Source organism: Melospiza georgiana, chromosome 1 (assembly GCF_028018845.1).
Source record: "Melospiza georgiana isolate bMelGeo1 chromosome 1, bMelGeo1.pri, whole genome shotgun sequence".
Lineage (NCBI taxonomy): Eukaryota > Metazoa > Chordata > Aves > Passeriformes > Passerellidae > Melospiza > Melospiza georgiana.
In genome coordinates, this window is record NC_080430.1 from 36,095,920 (window position 1) to 36,119,408 (window position 23,489).

A 23,489-nucleotide genomic window follows, 5' to 3' on the forward strand; every position below is an offset into this window, starting at 1 on the left:
CTCCCAAGAAGTCATTTCAACTGCAGCATACTCCAGTTCCACCCTCTTTTTATCAGTCTGGTGCATTGTACAGCCTGGGGGCTGCTGACTGCCACGAGTAATGATGTGCACCTCATCCTCAGAGTGCAGAGAGGCAGCCCTGCTGGGAAAGGCCAGGCCTTGCTTTGAGTGCAGCACAAAGCTGCTCCTGGGACTGTGGCAGGAGCTGATAAACAAATGAAATAATGCCAGTGCTTCCTGGGTATTGAAGGGAACAGGCCATACCTTCTGCTACTCAGCACACACAGAACTTAAAGACAGGCTCAATTTTCCATCAGGAGGGGTGGATCTGATTGATGGACCTTTAAAAGTTGCCTTTTGGGGACAGTACTGTGCTGAGGCTTTGCCCCCAAGTTTGTGCCTTCTGCTGCCTACACTTAGGCCTCTGCTTCTGTTCCATGCAGTGCCACTGCCTGCTGCCATTGCTGCCCCCCTGTGCAGCCACTGCAGGCCCGGAGGGGATGTCTCATTCAATCCCTCCTCCTCAAATGAGAGGAAGATTCCTTCTGAGTACCCCTATTTCAATGAATGCTTCCTTGTTTGTTCACTCTAGAATGTAAATAGGACAGCGTGCTTGTCACAAAAAGTAACACCCAGGGGGTTTTGTGTTCACAGAGATCACAGCTGACATGTCAGAGCTTGATGCTTGAAAGAAGCAGGGCTTTCCTAGGAATGTGCAATCCATTGCTATCAGGAAGTACTGGTGCACTAAAATAGCCACACACTAGGCTCGTCTGTGTTTTAACAGTGTCATGATAAAAAGATTCTGAGAAGCCTTTAAATGTTGTTTTTCTTATAACTTTTAAATAATTTCATTAATTATAAACTGGTATACCCTTTTCTTCCCTTAATGCAGAGGCTTTCTGCAGCCCAAATTACATCTCTTTCACAAACCTTCCTCAGACCTGCACCAAAATATCCATTTAACAAAAGGCATTTTGAAACCCTTTGCTTCTGTCATTATCTTCTTTTCCCTCTAACCTCCTTCTGTCATGCCCTGTTACACTCAGCCTGAGTGCTGTGGGGCGAGGACACATCTCTCTAATTGTGTGGGCTCACCCACTTGGAGAGCAGGATGAAACACACACAAACACTGCCCCCAAACATGGACAAGAACAATTATTTCATACCCCCTGCCCCCGCAAATAGTGGTAGCCTCTGGTACTGTGAGCAAGAAGTCCTTTCTTACCTTGCAATAAATTTCTAAGCCAAGAAATTGGGAAAGTTCTTGATGTCCGCTTCCTCCACAGCCTTTTCCTGTTGACACTTCAGAATCTTTTGGAATTCTCTTTCCAGAGAGTTTTCTGGTCTTTTAGGGAGATGTCAGTTTCACCTTAAAATTTGTTATTGGATCTGACTCTGCTGTAATTGAAGATATAAATAACATCCCAGAAACATTAACCCATATAAACACATGGTCTACAAATAATTCAATAAATGTGACACTGGCCTGAACTGGTGGGAACAGAGAGCAGCCCCTGCTGTTCAGCTGCTACTGAGTTGGAGAAATATTCTCATCACTTTGGTGAATCTTGTCATTGTAGAAAATGTTTATTCCTCTTACACTTGTGCCATCAGCTAAAGAGCTGATGGAGAGAAAGTAGAAGGAGAAAAAATAGACTGAAAATTATTTTTTTTTGCAATAAAGGATGAGGACTGAGAGATGTGTCCATCTCTCCAATATAAACGTATACATTTATATTTAAACTTGAGAACATGGTGTGTGAGTTACCTGATGTTGCAGCCTTATCAGACTTTCTCTTCTTCCTGTGACATGTGTTATACCAGTTTGCCATGAGCTCATCTGGTACAATGAGTATCAAATATTCCTATAGTACTTGCATCAATTAGCTGGAAAAAGAGTGGCTTTTCAGTTATCATTAGATCATTTCAGTTAGTAGGGTGCTTTTGTGAGTAACAGAAAGCACTTAAAATGGAAAAGCCTTTTTTCCCCCTTCAGTGTATAGGTGAGGTACTGATTAGAGTCTGCTGCCACATCCAGCACCACAGGCACTTTCCTGAGGATGGAGGCTTTGGCAGGGATCACCTTTTAAAGCCAAGGGCCCATCATAACTAACAGCCTCAGAGACATATGAATTGTGTCTGCAACTACAATTCATGGGCGTGTTGTTCAGTGGCATTTCTCATACTTTTGAGAAACATTCATCAGCAAGAAATTAGTATCTGCTCTTCTTATACTCTTCAGTTCTGGGAGGATGAAATTCCTGCATGAAAGGCTGATCATGCTTCATTTCTGCCCTATAATTGGCTCCCTGAGGCAAATGTAGAATCACAGCAACTACAAGGAAAAAGTAGGGTATCCAAATGCAGAGCCCCTTCCTTCCCCTGCTCACCTCAGAAATCGAGGCTGACAGAGGAGTCAGATTAGGCAGAAATGGGTATATTGTTTTATACTTAGCTTCATTTCCATACATATATTAAAGCTACTTTGGGCTATTTCATATATACTGTTTTCAAGTGCACAGATCCAATAATCAAAGACATAATGCAAGCTGAAGTACCATGGTTTGTGCACTTCACCCCTCCTAACGTAACTATTTTCATTATGATGCTTCAAGAGTTTGGACACCCTGCCCATCATAGTTGTACTCCTCTGCCCCTGCTCCCCACTGTTTGTTACAATTTAAAAATCCTTTTCCATCTTTCATTTAATTCATCCACTCTTTGACATTCCTCATTTGCCTCATCCAGAGATGTGATGCCTCCAGGGACACCATTTGCCTCACCACCGCCGCCCTGGGCAGCCCATTCCAATGTCTGAGCTGGATTTTCTCCTTTGAACTTCTTCAGCCTAGCAGCTGGTGGCTTGTTCAGATGACCACTTGCTGACCACTGTCTTTCACTTCCCTGGCCACTTTGGTGGTCCTGCTTTTTCAGGCCCAAAATGAGATAAAAAGCAGATAACAGCTGTGGAGCCTTGCTGCTGCACCGCAGACCTGCCTTCCCCAGGCCTCATCACATCTGGATCATCTGTCTGAGAGATGATTCAGGCTCTCTCACTCTCCTTGGGACAGGGGCATGCACACAACTTCAGACAGCTGAACCAGCTTAGAGTAATTCAACATCACAACTTGGAACTGATGATGAGATTTTAAACCCCAAAGCAGCTGCCCTTTTGAAACTGAAAAAAACATGCAAGTTCTCTTCAACTCCTCCCAACCGTAACCCAGCTTTTACAGGAACAGTTTTAAATCAAGCCTTCACTTAAACAAGTGCAACTTCCCCACAGGCCCTTCCATGCTGTGTTGGGAAAGGAAAACCAAGTAGCCAGTTCTGCAGCACCAGGAACTACTGCTAATTCAGTAGTAGGGAGCTTCCCCTCATCACCACTTCGAGAACTGAGTTCCTCCTTTTGGGGATGAATAACTGGCATTTGTGCAAACACCACAAATAAGGAATCTCCTCATGACCTTTATTTCTCTTTAGTTTTGTAAGCAGTTGGGATTCAGTTAAACAAGGTCAAACTGCAATCCAAAAAACGTTTTCTATTAAAAAGTATTTGGAGAGGTCTTTCTACTACAACACTTTCTACTAGCAAAACGTTCATTAAATATTGTGAGTTTTTAAACAAGATTAATACAAAGCTGGTCCTTGGGATAGAAACCATCAGTAAAAGGATCTTATGCTAAAAAAATCTGCAAACAGGAACTTAAAATTGTACAGAGCAGAGACCTTGTATTTAAGCAGAACAACTGCAGCAACCTATTTTTGAGGATATTGGAACCCCAGTATAATCTTAAAATACCAATTGAAACAATTGAAAAATAGTATCAGAAACTGAAGTTACTTACAGTCCTATGGTTAAACCACTGATTTAAAATAAACCATTCTTTAATCAATGACAAAACTATACCACTGTGCTTTGTGTGTGTGAAATCAAATGGTTTAAACTTGAGTGCTTTCATCCCAATTAAATGAATATTAAAGTGATGTAATTTTTCCCTTCTCTGCAATGTTCTGCCAACTGAGTAATTTTTAGGCATGAAAGATGCTTTTGAACCACTCTAGGTACACGTCTGATACAGAACATAGTCCTTTTTACAGCATTTTGATTTGAAGACTAAGGAAAATTATCAAGCACAAATCAGTCAAGGGAAAAAACAGCAAATCACAGAGCTCTACCTCTTGCTTTAAAACAAGAAAAGCAGGGGAATTTACAATGTTTTTCTCATCTTGTTACCAGATTACTTGACCACTTCTAAATAAGGATGAAGGTGGTTAAGAAGAGAGAAACCACTCCTTCCTACATTTGTAAAAATACCTAAGTACTTGGAGAACATTGGCACAGAAATTATATTACATGTACATTCACTTGTAAATATTTTTATGTAGCTTCAAACATGAAAATATTGGTAATTTTACAGAATTCCCTTAGGTATCAGTCCCAGAATATGATTACTTGTACCAAGAAAACAGTCTGTTAAGGTATTTTCATTTTGGAAGGTCATTTACTGACATTTGTTGGCCACAGACCACTGTGTAAAATTTCAGTTCTTTACCACAAGGTATTTCATAACAATGAGGAAGTGGTGCTAAACCACCTGGAGAAGGTCAGGAGGTAACATCTAATTCCCATTTTAGTGGGGATAACCACTGACAGAAGTACTTTTTACCTGCCTTTTCGTTTCCTGCGTTTCTGTCTTCTGAAGCCCCCACAGCTACTGATGAACTATTGATTGGTAAAGACCGAATGGGAAATTGCATTTTGTACTGCAATCATCCACCTCACAAATTCACCATGGGGTTTGCTTACCCACTGTGCCTGAACAGGTACACGATTCACTTACTGCTTAAATATCTGTAAGGGTTAATACAATTCAGAAGAGAGCATCATCAGTGAGTGTGCTCCTGAAGATATAGATAACAGCTATCTTATCTAAGCTTTCCAACCTCAGTTTCAACCTCTTGAAGTCCAAATATCATTTTTATGACACTACAAGCCTAGTGACAAAATAACATCTGGCACAATAACTTCTCCAGAAAAGCTACATGGACAAGAAAGTACTACACAGTAAAATCTGACCAAACTGAAAACTTGCCCTCACCCAGGCTCAAAGCTAGCTTGCTAAGGTTGCTCATGGAAAAAGGTATGATTTCTGTCCCTCCCTACTTTTTAATTTAAAGTGTAGCTCCAGGAGAGCCTTTCCCACTATGTACAGTGAAAGGAATTTTGCAATTTCTGTGGGTTGAAAAATCTGGGCCCTGTAGATACTTAAAACATTAAGATACCAGAGTGCTAAGGAGCAAAGTAAGTCAAAGAAATGCAAAAGAAATGCTGAGTTGAGCAACGGAGTTAGTGGTGGGGATTATCAAAATCTGTTCTTTTGTCTTGGCAAAGTATCAGCCTCTCACAGCGTTCCTGAGAGTCGGTCTTATTCACAGGAGCAGTCCACGTCCAGCGCTGCCCCGTCAGTGCCACCGCAGCCGTCCGGTTCTGGTGCGCAGCCCCCGCCCTCCGCAGCCTCCCCCGCGGGGCAGCCGGGCACGCTGGGGCTGGGGCAGGCCTGCCCAGCACTGTCACCTGTGTCACAGCTGGCAGGACACGTCTCTGCTGACCCCCTGTCCTGGGGGGCACCGCTGTCGTTGGTCCCGGCTACCTCCTCTCCCAAGTCTATGACATCATCCGGCTGCTGCTCCGGATCAGGCTTGGCCGCTCTTGAGATCTGTGCTTCTAAGTTTCTCGTGTTCTCTGTGACTTCAAATTCCTGCTTCTCCTGTGCCCTTTGCTTCTCCCTAGTGCTTAATTTAGCCTTTGTGGAATTCTTCATTTTTCTGTTGTGCATGTCTTCTTTGGAGAACCTCCAGTGAAACTACAAAGAAGGGATCCAAATGTTAAAGACCATTAGAGGCAGTCTCACGTGGACATTTACTTTCCTGAGTAGACATGTTTTGCTGAGTTAGCTTTAATTCAAAAACTAAATTTGAATTTGACCAGAAAGATCCAAGATTAAAAGAAGTAGCCTGACCAAATCAGATGGCCTAAGATGATTTCTGCCCACACAGATATCTCTGTTACAGAGAGGAAGAAGAGCTTGATGCTTTCTGCTTCTGCTATTGCTGTGGTGCCTGGTGGGTTCCTCTCTACACTGTGTGGAAGGGAAGGATCTGCAAAGCTGCCTGAGTGCAGACAGAAGAAGCAATCCCATGGCATTATTCCAGTGTTTTTCACCAGGTTAACAGCAGAACTAACACCACACCCACGACCATACCCAAACAGTAAAACATTCTGAACCATCTGTAGGAATGCCATTTGATGAGAAAGCGTGAGGCTGCTACTTGCAGCACTTCCACAGGACTTGCCACAGCCACCATTTCAGAACTGCTTTAACTACTATTAAAAAACAAAAAGGGAACTAGCAATACCTTGAAATACTAACTTGACAGGTATAAAGGCTGACAAATATGTCACTATTGTATCTCCCTCATTTGTCAAAAAATAAATCAAGCTTTCCCCAAGGAAAGCCAGACCACAGAGTCATAGAATCATAGAATGGTTTGGACTGGAAGGACCTTAAAGGTAATCTATCCAACTACCCTGCCATGGGCAGAGACTCCTCCTACAAGTCCATGTTGCTCCAAGTTCCATCCAACTGACCTTCAACACTGTCAGGGGGTGGGGCACCCACAACTTCTCTGGGCAACCTGTGCCAGTGTCTCTCCACCCTCACAGTAAGGAATTTCCTTCTACCATCTAATCTAAACCTGCCCTCTTTCAGTTTGAAGCCATTACCCCTTGTCCCATCACTACACTTCCTGGCAAAGAGTCCCTTTGCAACTTCCCTGCAGGCCCCTTCAGATACTGGAAGGCTGCTGTGAGGTCTCCATGCAACCTTCTCTTCTCCAAGCTGCACAGCCCCAACTTTCTCAGCTTGTCTTCAGAGGAGAGGTGCTCCAGTCCCCTTACCAACTTTGAGGCCTCTTCTGGACTTGCTCCATGGTTCCAAGCCACAGCTAAGCCATCCTACACAAGCTTGCTTAGTACACAATGTAATGTGCACAAAATGTGCACAGCCATTTTTCAGCAGTGTCAGTTGCTGATGGAAGCTCAGGAATGGGTTAGGAGGCAATATTTGGATGGCATAAATAATCTCATCAGGACATTCAGCAAACCCAGCCATGTTCAAAAAAAGCCATTTTCTCCAGTGCAACTGGGTCTGTGCTGAAGTTGGCCAAAAGATTTTGTATTCATAAATTTTTGATCTAGCTATTTATTCCTTAATCAAAAAGCCATTCAAAACTTATTATTAGATTACAAAGCTGGAACTATGTTCTTTCCTCCTGGTAGCCAGAACTTAATGCAAAAGGAGAAGGGGGAAAAAAAAGAAAGAAACTGGCCTTCACAAAACTGTTCTTGTTTTTACTTAGAGGAAGTCATCTTTCACTTCAATGGCACTGCAGTTTAGAGAAAGAGGAACGATAACATCTCAGTTCTAGAGCTCAGCTGTTTAAAATTCAGACACCTGAGTTTTTTCCTCTTTGATTTGCAGAAGTGGCTGGGCACCCACTACTCCACTTAACTCAAAGCACTCTCTGACAGAAGGTAAGATCAGGGCCCTAAATGTGATAAAGATCCAGCTGTAGGAGGCTTTGTGAGTGTGTGTACGTGTACTGAAGTCAGGTACTTACACCGTTATTTCACAAAAATGCATTCAGCCAGTTTCTGCTGAAATAAGCATCAGTTTTGTATGAAGTGAATGAACACAGTTACTTCATCCCTGATTGAATATTACAGTAATAAGAGTACTTATCACTGAAGAGAGAAGTTGTACTACTCCTTGCATATTTTCTCCTCTGTTTGTCTGACTACCTTGACCAGCAGTTCATTGATGTGCAAAGATAGGACAGAACATTTTCCACCAATGCAATATCCCTTTAATGTTATCATCCTATTTCCCCTCCTCTGAGGGCTATCTATAAACATTTTAGACATGCCATAGCTTAAGTTTAAAAAAATCCCTGAGAGCCTTGGATGTTGTATGTGAATATTCAAAAACTTTTACTCAAATGCTTGGGTTGGCATCTTTGATGTGACACAACAACCACTTAAGGATGTTGAACCAGTCCTACATCCCTTTACAGAACTATAATCAAGGTATGTCATCCTTCCCTGACCTTTGGTATGAAAATGTGCTGTTGTGATTCTTGCCCTCAAATATGCCTGTATATTTAACACTGCCAACAAGTGAGTCCTTTGTTTTGTCAACCAGACATTGTTAAATAAGCTTTTATAACCTGGAATGAAAAAAACTTAAACAAAGTTTCAAGTCATCTGGATGGTATGTGTGTGTTATTATAATACAAGAAATCAGCATCATACTTCTTTCTCTATTTGAGGATGAACAACCACATATGGGTTCTCATCCCTTCCACTAAAACAACACAGTGGTAGGAAAAGAATGACCAAATACAGGCACTCTAACACTCATCCCAAGATCCCTTTAATCACCTGAAAACAGAGAGAGAAAACAAGGAAAGTGGGCTTTGTAACACGAGTTCACACAGTATTCTGGGCTCCAGCTTTGCTAATGAGAGAGGGTAAATCCTAAATCAGTCACACTCCCAGCAGTTCTCTCCTGCTTCAGTCAGTTCAAGCACTCCCCTGGTCTGCACTATATCACAAAGACAACTTTCACAGAACCAGGCTCCAAAACAGCGAGGGCTCCATAGATGACCACTACCTGCAATTATCTAAACTGTGGGGTAAATGCTCCTGGTGCTCAGCTCTGCTCAGCATTTCTGATCTCCTGCTGCAGCTCAGCTCTGCGTGGCCTCAAGCACCCACTCCTGCAGGTGACATTGGGCTGGCAGCACTCACCAAAGCCCACAGAGCCAGAACAAAAACAAGGCTGCATGAGTCACAACCTCATTGACACGTGGTTCCAGAGGTCTTTTCCATACTTCATCTGGCTTTTCTGATCCCTTGCATACTGAAAGGGCAAGGCAAGTTTGACCACTGTAGGAAGGCCATCACTTTCTGTTTACAGTCCCTGTATTTCTCTCTCCAGCTGTATGGCATGACAGGTTTGGGCAGGGGTTCCCACAGCTGTGTGTTTAAAAATGGAAGTGGGAATACATACATGCATCCACATCCATACATCACTAGTTGTCAGCTATGCCTTTGGATAATTTAGCTGGATTCTAGAGGCTTTTCTTGGTTAAATTACAGCAGAATCCATTAATATTCACACATCAGAAACACCTGCCCAGATCAGGCCTACATTGTGCCAGGTTCTACCAAAACAGTGAGAAATAGAGATATAAGAAGGCAGTTTAAACAGAAAATACAGGAAATAGGCGAGAGAAAATGGTGTTGGTTCCACCTTACATGCCCTGAACATGAGAGAATTTTAGGTCTAAATGGAGGATTATGGCTGGTTTACATGAAGAAAAATCTGCATTTCTTAAACTACTGTGAGTTCATCAGAGAATGAAATCTAGAAGCTTTGACATCATTTGAGCATTTTTTGTTTCTTTCATTTGAACAGCTCCATTCCTTCTGTCTTCCTACTGTATCACAGAAACATTGAATAGGCCATTTTGTTTCTATGGGAAATCAATTTCAATATAAAAATACCACCAGCAAAACCCAAAGAAACCAGAAACTCAAGGTTATTTACCTTAGATTCTTTCTTCTTTGCTTTCTGGGGCAAAGAAGGTCTCTGAAGAAATACAATTTGCTTTGTAGATAAATTCCCCTCCCTGAAAAGAAACAAATGCACACTCCTGAGAATGAATTAAATTCACATCCAGCATCATTCAAAGCAAAAATCCACCTCAGTCACTTATTTCTGCAGGTCAAAGAAGAACAAAATGAAGAATGATCCTCACATTGCCTGTCCCTGGCGTCTCTGAGCAGCCTGGTATTTTGGGGGGCAGGGAGAGGGGAATGTTCAGACTGATAGAGCCTGTCAGCCTATGACACAGTTTTGTGGAATGTTTTAGCATTAGTGTGCAAACACAGAATAAATTGTTTGGGACAAAAAGGAAGAAACCCAAGAGTCCCAGTGCCCCAGCAACACCAGAGTGTTCCTTCCCTCCCTCCAGGGGCACTGATCTGGAATGGGGCTGGGTGCTCCCTGTAGGTCTGCAGCATGGCAGGAGGAACAACCACCAGGTGGGTGCCCTTCTGCACTGACCTCCTCTGTTACTCAAGGTATTAGTGGGATACAGAAAGCTGAAAGAAATTTTTATATATATATATATATATATATACATATATGTATCTTTTATATATCTATCTTTTAAGAGTCAGGGATTACAAATCTTAACTGATTTTCTATTCATTCTTATGAATGAATATTTATGTAAAACTTAAATACAGTTTCTCCCTCAACACAGATGGCCTTTTACTTTTTAGGTTTATATGTGTAGGAGTGAGTAGTCTTCATCCAAATCTTGTAAAGAGCTGGGCATATTAATTAAGATAAGAAAATCACAACTGATTATATTGGTGTCTATATACAAGTAAATATATTCCTGACCAGTGAAAATTCAGAAAGCACCATCTTCATGATTAACAAGTGGTATGATTGTTTTTCACCAGTTATGAAGATTATTTTTAAGTGATTTGCATTTATATTTAAAAACTCAGAATATAAATAATAGCAAAGTAGACCACAGAATTATTGTATCTGCACACAAGGCCACTTGAGCAGTGACACACTAATCTCCCAGGGTTCTGCTCAGCTAGACTGTACCAGCAGCATTAGACAGACATCTATTAAGAATAAAATTACTTTTCTTCAGCTAGACAGCATCTCACTCCAAGCATTATCACACATTTTGTCTTTGCTCTAAAGGACCTTACTGGAAGGTCCAGAGCAGGAATTTTACAGTCACAGAGTTTAGAGAGCTGCAGAAACAACACCCAGAAAATTCATGCAGAAAGCACATTGCCACCTTGCAGTCTTTCTGCCCACCAGACATGTGCTTCCTGCCACATGTGCCTTGTGAGGCGTGGAAAACCCCGAGAACAGCTGCAGCTGCCTTTGCAAAGAAACCCACACTGACTGCACAGGGAATTGCTTGTGCAGACTGTGGTGCTTGTACAGCACCTTCCCTGGCCAAAAGGCAGCACCCACCCCTTCCTACCTGTTTGTCTTCACAATGGGAGTGGGAAGCACACACGTCAGCTGCCAGCCGTACATGGCAAGGGAATTCAGCAGCGGAACGTAATCTGTCTGCACTTCAACTCCCTGGAGAAGGAAAAGCAACAGTTGGCATCAGCACTTGGAGTGCCACATTCAGCTTAACTCCAAAAAATAAACCCAAGAAAAAATACATGTGTGTGTTTTCTCAGAGGGAGAATGGGGTTTTGCACCAAGTGGGTCGTGTTTTATGTTCAGCTAGGCAGGAAGGAAAATGTTCAAAAACACGAGACAAATGATTGACCGCCCATACATCCCAAACTGTTAAAGGAGTTTGTTTAAAATGGTAAACATCTGTGATCCTGTTCTTACACTGCCTGACTCATCCATCTAGCTTTAGATCGTTCCAGATCCGAACAGGATAAATTCATTGTATGTTATCAATTATCTCCTCCCGAGAAAAATTATGTTCAAGTAGTTAAAAAATGACAGCATTGCTTTGCTTGGATTCTGTACTTGTCTAAGCTTCAGTTAATCCTAAATATCTGCACTGAAATCAGTTGTGTTACTTTACCATGATGGATCAAAAGGAAAATAGCCAACAACAGCAACAAAAAATCTAAGTACGACTCTGTGCCTTTTATCGCTCACAAATAAGCATTGCTGCCTTCTTATTTTGAATCAGGAAATCTGTGGGCGAGACCAAAAGCTTTGCCTTTCAGTGCAGGAGTCTGGCTCCTGCTGCACATTTACCCAGCAGAGCCTTGCTCTTTCCATTTCAACTAAATGGCAGACCTTGAAATCCACACAGAAAGAACCACTGGTGGTTTCAACAAAGATTATTCCAGTGAGGTGTCTAATTGCCAAGACTCCCAGTAATTTAATGAATAGATGCTACAGCATATTTACTGGTTTTTAATTTTAATAAACACAAAGCAGACAAATGGTAACTACTAGTCTCTACAAATATAACTAAATTTGATTGGAATAACAATTACATTTGCCAAAAAGCTCAGGCACTTACACTGGTTTCACGTGCAGGAAAGGAGTTTTAACTGCCAATTCACTACACTGGGGAAGGCACAATAGTTTTGCAGCTACAAAAAATCCATTTATTCCACAGTAATGAAACAGTCATTTGATCACAACTAATCCAAATCCTTCTGTAGTTATTTCAAGGTATTTTAGTGAATTCCAATCTCAGCTATTCCTTTCTTCTAACAAATGTAATTTAGGTCACTTATATCTTTATAACTGAATGGCTGCCTGACTGTACCTATTAAAAACCTGATCATGACTACAAGTGCAAATAGCTGAAGAAGCTGTATCAGTCCTGCTTAAAAGGAAAATGCTTTAAATCTCTACCCCAGAAAGTGCCTGCAAGAGACCACTGCTAATGTTACTTTGTACAGAGGCTTGTGGGGGCTTAGTGAGGTACTTCTACATTAAAACATCACCCAGTACAACCGGAATTTGTGACTCTGTGAGAGGGGCAATACCACACAGCCCTTAATTAGTGTCCACTGGAGCCATCAAGACTCATCCTGCAGCTGGGATTGTGGTAGATTCAGTCTCCTTTGACTCCCATTTCCCTCTGGAAGAGGGATATTTGTGAACTCTTTCCAGTTTTTAAAATAGAGTGTCCAAGGGTAATAAAAAAATCATAACATATCTAGATGCCTTTAAGCTGAAATGCCTCAAAAAGATGTATTAATAACACACTGAGATTTATGAGATTGGTCAACAATGTCTGCAAAAAATAAAGATGAAAATATGCAAGACGATGATTAAGAGTAAGGTCAGAGCTTCCACCATCACAAGCTCTTCATGAGGTGCCACATAAAAGGACCTGTCTAAAACATTCCCTCCATCAAACAGTGTTTGCAGAGGAAAAACCAGAAGGAGCTCACTCATTTAGAGGAGGGAAGCAGATCAGGAAAGACTGGCACAGCAGAGCTTGCCTGTGCCCTGAGGAATATCTTGTGTTGTAGAGAGGATTTCTATTTTGAATTCATGGCCTGAGGTGGGTGATTAGCAGGAAGAACCTTCTTCTTGCATCAGGATGTGCAACAAATGTCAGAAATCAGAGGGAGATTATGGCAATGAGGAAGGACATCAATACCACGCAGAGCTCATTTGGCTGCTGTAGAAGCCAAATTGTTTCAGGGACATGCCATCACTCCTGCCACAGCCCCCTGTCCCTGCAGGCTCTGAGCAGCGAGACAAGGCTGGCTTTGGACCTGTCTGACTTGTCAGGATTAAGCACCATCTGCAGCAGATGATGGTGTATTTCCCAACCCAGTGGTGCAGAAAGGAAACAAGCAGGTAAGCACATTCAAAAGGGTAAAGTTACCAGAAAATAAATTTAAGTCAATTAGGCCTAAAAAACTTTTTTTTTCTTTTTTTTTTTTTTTTTTTTAATCTGGCGGCTTAAAAAAAAATCAGAAAAACCAACCTATTTAAAGAGTTCTACAGAGTTGTTACCAAAAGATGACCTCTCATTTTTCCCATGTGCTGGTACCCAACACCCCAGTGTGCCTGCTGGGCTGTCTGGAGACAGAAGGTGTGTACATGATGCAGAGGTGTTCCCTCCTCTGAGCTCCTCAGGCCCTTTAAGAAGCTCCCTCCAACTCCATGATGCTTCACTGGAGTCAGACACTGCACCTCATCTCCAGCTCCTTGGGGAACAGACTATTCCAAATAATTGGCTGAGTTTGAAGATGACAGACAAGAGGAAGGAGTCACTCCAAAATAAACAGGTTAATCCACATGGGCTTCAAACCCCTGACTTGCAAATACAGATAATTGAAGGTTTTTTTAAGACCACATGAAATTATTTCTCCCTCCCCCTCCTGAATCATCGGCTGTAACTCTATCCCACGACTGGAATTTGTGTGCCAGCAGGAGTCACAGTTATACAGACCTTTAATTGGTGTCATATTAAATGCTTTCTAAAGCAAAAATGCTTCTAAACAAACAACATACTGGGGGATGGGTGCAGAGGAAAAGAGTAATCTTGTATTCGTTTTACATTTAATACAGTAATTATTTTATCTACTATTATTAGAGACAATAGAAATGAAATTTCAAGCACACCATTCCCTCAAATAAAAGTGCAATGCTCTTTTCTAACTAGCAAATACTGGATTTGAACACCAGTAGAAGTAGAAAAAACTGTGCCAGAGCTCTCCTGAAAAAGAAGTGTTCAAACAATGCATCTCAAACTGGGAGACATTTCGTTCACTGAAAGGGTGGAAAATTTTAATTAACTTGCTTCCCACTCTCCTGTGGATGATAAGTAATCTCTGATCACACCTTGAGTGTCAAGAAGCCAGAGCATATTGAGCTAGGATTTTCCCTTGACTTGCATCACATGAAAAGAATTCTTTTTATTTGTAGTTGTATTGTTTGTTTCCAGCATTTTTTCCTTTCACAGTTGCTTCTGCTCATTAGGAGGGAAAAAAAAAAGATGAAAAAATGATAAGAATAATATCTAGGGCAAGCCACACAAACAACTGCATTAACAATTTTTCTTTTCTTTCCCCCCCCCCTACTGTGGCAAGATAATAAACAAGACAACTACTAAGCTCTTGTGAGACAGAAGTTCTTCAGAAATCATTCTTTCCTGGGCTATTCCTGGGCTAAGTGAACGTGATTTAGTTACAAGGCAGCTATGGATTGTCACTATTTAATATTTTTTTCCAGCATGGATTAAAGAGTGGTAGATTGAAAATCCCATTAAATAAATCTTAATAAAACCTTTATCAGCAAATCCTAACAGACTGCGTACCAAAATTTACTGACAGATGGCAAAGAGGATGGGAAGTAAAAAAAAACAAGTTGCTTTGAAAGTGTAACCTACTGTTTGTTGCAGAAAATGGGCACTGCATTCAAACCCAGCTCCCTACAAAAACCAGAGGGATGCCATGAGGGCAGCACCACACACCCCCAGCCAAGGCTGGCTACCACTCCCCAGCTCTGCCAAAGCCAGAGCTTTTCTGTCCCTGGGCACTGAAGGGAGGAAAGGGAAGTGGTAAAAGCAGGACTTGCACCTTAGTGGAAAAGAAAGAAAATGCAATAAGAGAAATTGAATACCTGGACTGTGCAAGAATGACCCAGTAAAAGTGTGCTACAATTGTTTTATGTTTGCAGTAACACAGCTGACGTGGGGACTAAATTCAAGCTCTAAATTTGTGAATTATTTGCCTTTTTCCTTTTCAGACTTCTTCCAAGAGATAATTTCTGCTGACAGTGTAACAGTATTGAACCATTAAAAACATTTATTGGAAGCAAAAGGGAAGTTTCACAAATGCTTCAGCAATAAAAAAGTTGGACTTTGTTCCTCTAGTATTGAGCTGCTCCTGAATCTCCATGTGTAACACACCACAGCACGTTGCTGGCAGACACTTGCTACAAATCCATTAGCTGTGGAGCAGGGATGGCTCCTGCATCCTTGGAAACCACCAGGAGCTTCGGGAAGCAGGTGGGTCACTGACCAACAAAGAGCAGCTGCCAAATGGGGACCTCAATGGAAAGGTAATAGAAAAAAAAGGAGTAATAAATAACTCCACAGGCAGGCTTCTCCCTCAATATTCTGGGCATATGTAATTTAGAGTTATTTACAATTACTAATATATATGTCAATTCCTGCAATGTGGAATATTTTGGAGAATATAGTAAGGCTGTAACACTATATGAGGCAGCATTGTGTTAAGAGAGTGTTTCTGCAATTCAGAAAATCCAATCACAGTTTCAGTACACACACAGGCTGCTGAGTACCATTCACAGCTGGCTCCACATCTAAGGTAAAATTAAAACAACAACCAAAAAACCTTTCTGTGCCCACAATGCCTGCTTCTCTCAGTGGATGCAAATCCTATTTTCTAGCTTGTATATAAACTAACAGAAATATCAGAGTGCTCCTGATACTGCCTACACCTGTAACACAGAAGTACATTTGCAAAGCAGCACAATTTTGCATTTATAGAAGTAGCAAAAGCTGGACAACATGGAAGTGTTGACACAGAGGGTTCTCCACACAGGAAACATCCTATGAGATGTACTGAACTCACCACCCCACAGACAATGTACAAATGATGAAACAACTCCACGTAACTGTCCCAGAAATACAAGAAATAAATGTGATCTAGCAATTCCATCAGTACAGTTCCTTCAATAATTCTGGCAACTTTATTTTCACAATTCCTGCAACACTTGAAGCGTACCTTAAGGTGAACACTGATTTTACTGCTTGCCCATCAATTCTCTGGGGGGAAAATACAACACAGAAAACCACTACCTGAGAACTTACACACTCCAGTGTGCCCTACACACTCAGCTTAATCATCCCCAGGCAGCCTCCCCAACACAATCCCCTTCGGTTATAATTTATTCCCAAACAACATGTGGCTTTTACCAGAAGGCTTTGTGCAGCACTCCCCAGTTATGCAAGTCATGATCTATTTCCATGCAAGCACTGCAGCTGGAGCCCGGACCCTCCGCTGCCAGCGGCTGCCCCAGCAGGAAGGCGGGTGCTGCGCTGCCCTCGCCCACGGGCGGCTCTGTGTGCGGCCCCTGGGGTCCTGCACCCACACCCCTCAACAAGCTCACACTGAGGCACCACCCAGGGCACTGCTGCCTGCCTGGAGACAGCTGCTGAGCAAAAGGAACATGTGCCCTGCATGGTTTTATAGCAAGCATAAAAGAGGACTGAAATACTTTTTCTCAGCTTGTTCTTAACTGGGAAGTTTAGATCTGGGATGTTCGCTTTTCTCTTGAAGGTTTATGGGTGAGCAGACAACTAATTCTTAGAACACCGTGACAGCTGGGAAGGATTTTTTAATCCATACTGTGCTGAATTTTCAGTTTCTTTACTTCAAGTGCCCTTACTCACATGGAAGAAGCATTCACCTTGTTAGATGTTCAATGCTACCAGAGCCACAAGAAATAATCAGGGACGTTCCAAGTTCATATTGTTAAATTCTGTTACTACATTAATCATCAAAACCAATGAAAATATTACCCTATGGATCTTAATCATGTGGATTTTAATCAATTTTAAACCTATGTCTACTGAGTTCAGCAGAAAAATATATATGCATATATGTATATATGTGCCTTTCATACGTTATATAAAGGAAAGAAACAAGAATTAATAAAAACAAATTATTGGAAGATAAGAGGCTCCTAAAGGTTCTTGTTCAGCTCTTCTTAAAAAGCAACAAGAATTCAGCAACAGACACTGCTGAAATCTTTTGCCCAGGCAGCACATCTGTCCTTTGAGTGCTAAAGAGGGTCACACACATGACTCCCCTGGGCTTTTCATGCCCATTGCCATCAGCTCCTTGGCTGACCTGGTCATGCATTTCTCTCGTGGCCAGAGACAGCAGAACATGGCTTAACTGACATATGACCTAAATCAGATTTACAGACAAATCAAATCCTTATTTCCAGAGAATTTGTTTCAAGGCTTACATTAAAGCAACTTGCAACCTAGGCTCAGCAGAGATAATTTTTTAAATCTTTTGTTATGTCGCACTTTAAAAGGTTTACCATGTCTACGGTGGAGACTGACCCCATTCAAGTCTGCCAGGGAAATGGCAACACCACAGTATATGGCAACACCACAATGTATTTGAGATTTTAATTCATGTCAGTACACCAAAGGTATGGCGTAGCAGCAAACACAAAATGATGAATCAGCAGCTCAAGATTTTCAATGAGAAAATGGGTGTAAATTAAGGACAATATTTTCAAAATGAACACAGCTTCAGAGGCATAACAATGCAGCAATCTAAAATAAATGTTTTAGCATTCTATTTTAAAGACATATTAGCTATTTTGTCTTGGGTAATGGGGAAGGGAAGGTGACAAATTTAGAGAGGGGGAGATGGAAATCATGCAGGCTCTGATTAATCAGAACTGTCTACCCACATTTGCCTACACAAGCAGAATTAAAACCATCAAACAAGTTTTAGGGTCAGATCTCAGAGACTGCAGTGGAAATAATATGTCCTGACATTTTTAGAGTTAAAGTGATAAGGATGAGTGCAGTATTTTGTCATAACAAGTCCTGTGGTCATTTGCAGAGGACACCACAGCTCTACTTTTGAGAAGAAAGAGTTAAATTACTGGGAGCTATTACATCCTGTCTGCTGCTTGGCGGGACCACATACTGTGACAGCTGCGAGCTTTACATCCTCTACAAACTGACATTTTACACACACACTGAGTGCATCACACTGTTCAGCTTGTTTTCTCTATTAGCCTTAGCAATTAAAAAGGCAGCACTTTCCCTGCTAAGAGGTGTGTCAACCCCTCTCTTTTGTGGTAATGGTTAAACAGCAATCCTTTACCTTTTCATTTAGAGAGGTCTTCTTTCCAAAGGGCATCGATACATTCTGCATGTCTCCCTTTCTAAAAAAGCTTTCTTCTGTTGTGGCTGGGATTCTTTTGTTTGTTTCTTCTTCTTCTTAATTAGTACAGCACAATAAATTTACATTCAGTTCAGACCACATCTGAATAACTCCAAAGCTCACCCAGATAACCAAATCCGATACAAATTTTTAAGGTCCATTATATTCATTTATGCCATGCTACCCATCAGGGTTTCTACCACTGCCTTGGCAGAAATGGAAATAACAAATGGAAAATGTTAATGTAGATGAGAGCTGAATGCACATCAAAAAAACCCCCAATCTTCTACATAATGAGTCGTTCCACCTGTTCCATAACTATGTCTGTAACAACTATACTTTGTAAAACTCATAACAGAAAGAAGCCTTTACTGGCTCTTGGACATCTTCTGTCACCACTAAACTCTGTCTCCTTCCCCATTTTACAGTCCCTTCCTCTGCCACTGCATTATTCCATGTTGATGGTAAATAAAGGTGAATTCCAACAAGGTTTAACACTTGGTCTTCTGAGTACAACACTGTGCATGTGCCTACAGATCCCCCAGCTTCCAGTCCTTTCATTGATTCCATGACTTTACCTACCTACACCTATTATGTCTCAGAAAGCATGAGGCAAGACATAGCCTGCCAGTTAGTAAAAATGCAGGAGGAGAAAACCAAAGTGGCCAGCTCTGCTCTTTCTCCAAATAGGTAAGACCTTTGCAAGACTTCCCTAATGTCTCAATATTCTTCCTTCAGAAAGGTTCTTCTTCCCCATACTCTTCCTCTTTCAGGTGGTGGGGAACATTTTCATAATGCCCACAGAACAGCCACACTTGATTTCAGAAGAGCAAAACTGCCAGGGAAAACCCAGTATCCAAATTCTTAATTACAGCAGAGAATAATCTGACCACACTGACTAGCTCTGTATATGCTATCAGTCAGTTTCTGAAATTGCACATCCCAAATATTATGTGTGGAACAGGAGATTCTCGGCATTATCCCTCACAAAGACATGACGTGTAGCAGTTCAGCATCTCCTGACACACCAGATGGCATTGGGAGGTTCAATCCTTAATCTGTTGACCAGCTGTGCTCTCCAGCATGGAATTGCTAGAATTGAAAGCAAATGATACTCCACCTAAGGCCTCTAACACTTCAAAGGGTGCTGCTAGAAAATACTCTTCTGCTGAGTCCTGGTGTTCTGGTCAGCACTCTGCCAACACAGGATCCCCATTATCCCTGTCATGTACCTTGACAGAAGCTGTCTTGTGCCCACACATTATGCCAAACTTTGTTATGATATCCTATTGAGATGGAGAACCTTGGATTGGTTGTTTGAGAGCCAAACTGGCTCTGGCCAGGAATCCATTTATAACTCAGAAAGCTATTTCCAACATGGCTCTAGGTGATGGTTAAGGAAAAGTAATATGTATTAAGTCAAGCATGCCCCAAATATTTTGTGTACTTAGCATGTGTGGTTTTGTTTCTACCAAAAGAAATCCAGTTTGTGCACTGTGGGACCATTCTGCAAGGTGAAGTGAGGCATATGAAGGATGGATCAGTGGGTTCACTTCAAAAAGGCACTCCTGAACTGAATTAAAATGCTTGTATGAACACAAGATCCTCTAAACTTCCTGGACTCACAACCTGGTCCAGAAAGGAGTTCCACAGATCTGCTGCATAAATAATTATCTGAAATCCCTCTCTTTTGTTTGCTTTGCACCTGGCTCTGACTAGCACCATGTGGCACTTAGTTCTTATACTAGAAGAGACGGCAAACAATCTCTATTCGCCTCTTTCCCATGTTTTAGGACCTCTCTACCCATTCCATTCCCTGCAACTCTTCTCTTTTCCAGGCTGAAAGGACACACATGTAAAGTCTTCCTAATATGGAAGCTGTTTTTGTCACTGACCATGCCCACTCTCTTCTCTGAACAATTACTGAGCTAACACAGCCTTCTGAAATAAGGTGCTGTCAAACACAGCCTACACAGTAGTATGAAGTAGTATATACTTGCTGTTTCAAACTCTATTCATTTCCTAACAGTTTTAAACACATGGTTAACATTAATGCTTCTTAACATTTGCCTTCTTGATCAGCCCTGACCTAATGCACTCATGAAACCATCTGTCATTACCCCAAAACCTCGTTCCTGAGTGGCAGCAATGCAATTTGACCCTAAAAATGAACAAGAATTTACAGTCATGTCTGTCATAAATGGAATAGCATTTAATGCAATAAAGGAATCATTTTTCAGACACACATCAGCAACAAGAAAAGCTGCTATTAACACAGCTTGTTAACTCTGCAACTCTGCAAGTTGTTTGTAGTCGTTACTATTTGGCCATTTCTTGCTGCACTAGAAAACCATCATCTACTACCAAAGCTCTTAATCTTAGTCTCCTGGAATTTTACACACTTACTCTAACATCTGTCCCATTTTCCCTTAATCTGTTCTTCTGGTATGTGTGTGCCAAAATAAGGGATTATCTGTCTAAGGATTTTACACCCTTTACAATACATTCCAAGTGAAGTGATCAGGTATTGCCTTTACAGATACACAGCATCTATTTCTAGCAAACAACAGACAGAACCAAAAAAAACCTCCTAAAAGTAATGCAGCTACTTCTTCCCTCAACCTCCCACATTCTTTTTGTTTCAAGTCACAAAGAATTTAAGCCCAGCTTTTCAAACACAGAAGTACTGTGTGTATAAAATTTGCTGTGGAAGACTGGTACTGACCAAGCTGGCCTAAGCAGTGCTTCTACTGATCTGTGTGGGCACCTGGATCTGCAGAAGGCCAAGTTATGGTTTCTCCAGAGGGGCCCACCCAGAATATGCAGTTTTTTCAGCATATGAAGGAGGACAAACAGAGGCAAGGCAGTTCTCCATGCTTTCCTGCTGCAGCTAAGCCTGCCTACCTAAAGGGCTGCCTTCTTTAGAACTGCGATGCTACAATGACTTCTGTGATCATGTTGCCCTGACAACCAATGGAGATCCTCTGTGCAGTTAATCCAGCAGACATCTGTAATTTGGAGACAGATAGCCCCGAGTTTCATTGCTCACTGTCACTCACATTTCCTACCCTCCAAAAAAAGCACAAGGTTGAGATTAGAAGTGTGTTGTACAAACCCAGTGTGGTGAACTGGCATCACTGTTAACATTGCATCCCTTCACTTTGGCTGCCTGGCTGGTACTGGTGCAGCACAGGGCAGTACATGAGAGTCTGCCTCACAGTCTTGGAGTGTTTTGATTTACAGAAAAAGTCAAAGAAGAAAAACACATACCTTCAAGACAGTCCACTGCTCTACCACAATTGCATCATAGCCCCGCGTGGTTTTACTGTCTTCCACAGCAAAATCTTCGAAGAGAAACACTCCATCCATTGTCCCATGGAAAGAATCTGTGAAAACACAGGGCTGCCTGTAAGCTTTATAGAAAACACTCCATGTGTAGTGAGGCATCTGAATTTATTAACAACATATTCTTCCAAGGTTGTTACTATAAAGTTCATAGACATTCTCTGATAATCTAGCTCTATTAAATGAATGAGACTTGTATCTCTAGTAGTTTTAAGAGCAATCCTACTCCCTAACGGCACACATTGCTGTCCAGTCTGTTATTCCTTTGCCACCAGAAACCATAGCTCTCCCATTCTGAGTAGGCAAAAGTGATTCAGTCCTCAGTTCAGCAGTACTGCTCACCTACTTGAAGCTGTAAACACTCTAATGACCATTTATTATGTCAACGTGTTATTTTCAAGGGGTTTTGAATGTATACTGATTTATTTCTATGATAGTTATGATATTAATACTTGTGACTATATTCATTCATTCACGTGAGACAGAACCCTGCATATGGATCAGCCACTGCAGATACAGTGATCTACATGGACTAAGGATGATCTGGCATATCTGAACAGTGTGAAAGAAAAGATACATTCATAACTATTTAATCAATTTATGAAGGCATTTTGACCATCTGGTTTAGTGCCTCTCTGTTCTCATTTGCATTCCCTACACGTTCAGCCTTTTTTCAGACAACACATCCTCTTAAAGTTACTTGAGCAGCACTTTCTCCTTAAACTCAGCCACACACTCCATAACCAGCAATCGCTCCCATACACCAGAACTCAGGTTTTGTCAGCTCCATGACAGAACAGAAACAGAACAACTGAAAAAACCCCCCAACCCTATCTTTCTTTGTTAAAATAAGCTGATTGATGGAACAACAGAATTATGTTTAGGGAAACTGCAAATAAGCAGGACTGTGATCTTTACAAACAGAGAAAACTCTTCTCACATTGTCAAAATGCGTCTTTTTCAGCCTTTCTAATATGAACAATATATCTACCCTGATATGACTGATTATAAAGACCTTGCTTATCCCCTCCCCAAATGTTGTATTTTGCATGATAGTTTCCTTACATTTCCAGCAACACTATATTCCTTGAACTGGTATAATACATGTTTTTGAAATGCAGTCACAGATGCCAAACTGACAGATTCTTGAAATGACAGGGGAGTTTTCTGGATAAGCCTGCTTAGGTGTTTCATCAGGGTCATCCTGCTTTCCTGCTGGATGTTATGAGGTCAAGAAATGCCAGCAGGAAGGAATTGCTGCCTCCAAGAGAAAACATATATCAAACTCAAAAACAATTTTCACAAAGGAAGCAGTGAGGAGGATTAAGAGGCTTCTTACCTCTTGCAGACACAATCTCAGTCAACATCTTACAATGTCATTATATGATCTAAATTCAATTTATTATCTGGAAATAACAAATTTGTTGCAGGCAAAGCCCACAACAGACCAGACTCCTACATCTGGAGGCTTATGTCTACACACACACACACACTGCAGCAAGACTGCTGCTGCAGGTGTCAATGCACAACCCCTCTGTTTCTATTTGCACAGTCCCTTATCCTCTTTTGCTGCTGCTACAGT

General features: G+C 41.5%; 1 protein-coding gene across 2 annotated transcripts in view; it reads right to left on the reverse strand.

Moving 5' to 3' along the window:
* Positions 1 to 3,451: 3,451 nt before the first annotated feature.
* RFTN1 (raftlin, lipid raft linker 1) overlaps positions 3,452 to 23,489 on the reverse strand; it is a 95,457-nt gene continuing 75,419 nt past the window's right edge. For both annotated transcript variants that reach the window (XM_058040195.1, XM_058040187.1), the window contains exons 7-10: positions 21,833 to 21,948; positions 11,152 to 11,255; positions 9,678 to 9,759; positions 3,452 to 5,870 (exon numbers count right to left, since the gene is read on the reverse strand). In XM_058040195.1, the coding sequence (XP_057896178.1) occupies positions 5,433 to 5,870; positions 9,678 to 9,759; positions 11,152 to 11,255; positions 21,833 to 21,948 (740 nt within the window). In that variant the 3' untranslated portion in view covers positions 3,452 to 5,432. The remainder of the gene's footprint in view (positions 5,871 to 9,677; positions 9,760 to 11,151; positions 11,256 to 21,832; positions 21,949 to 23,489) is intronic.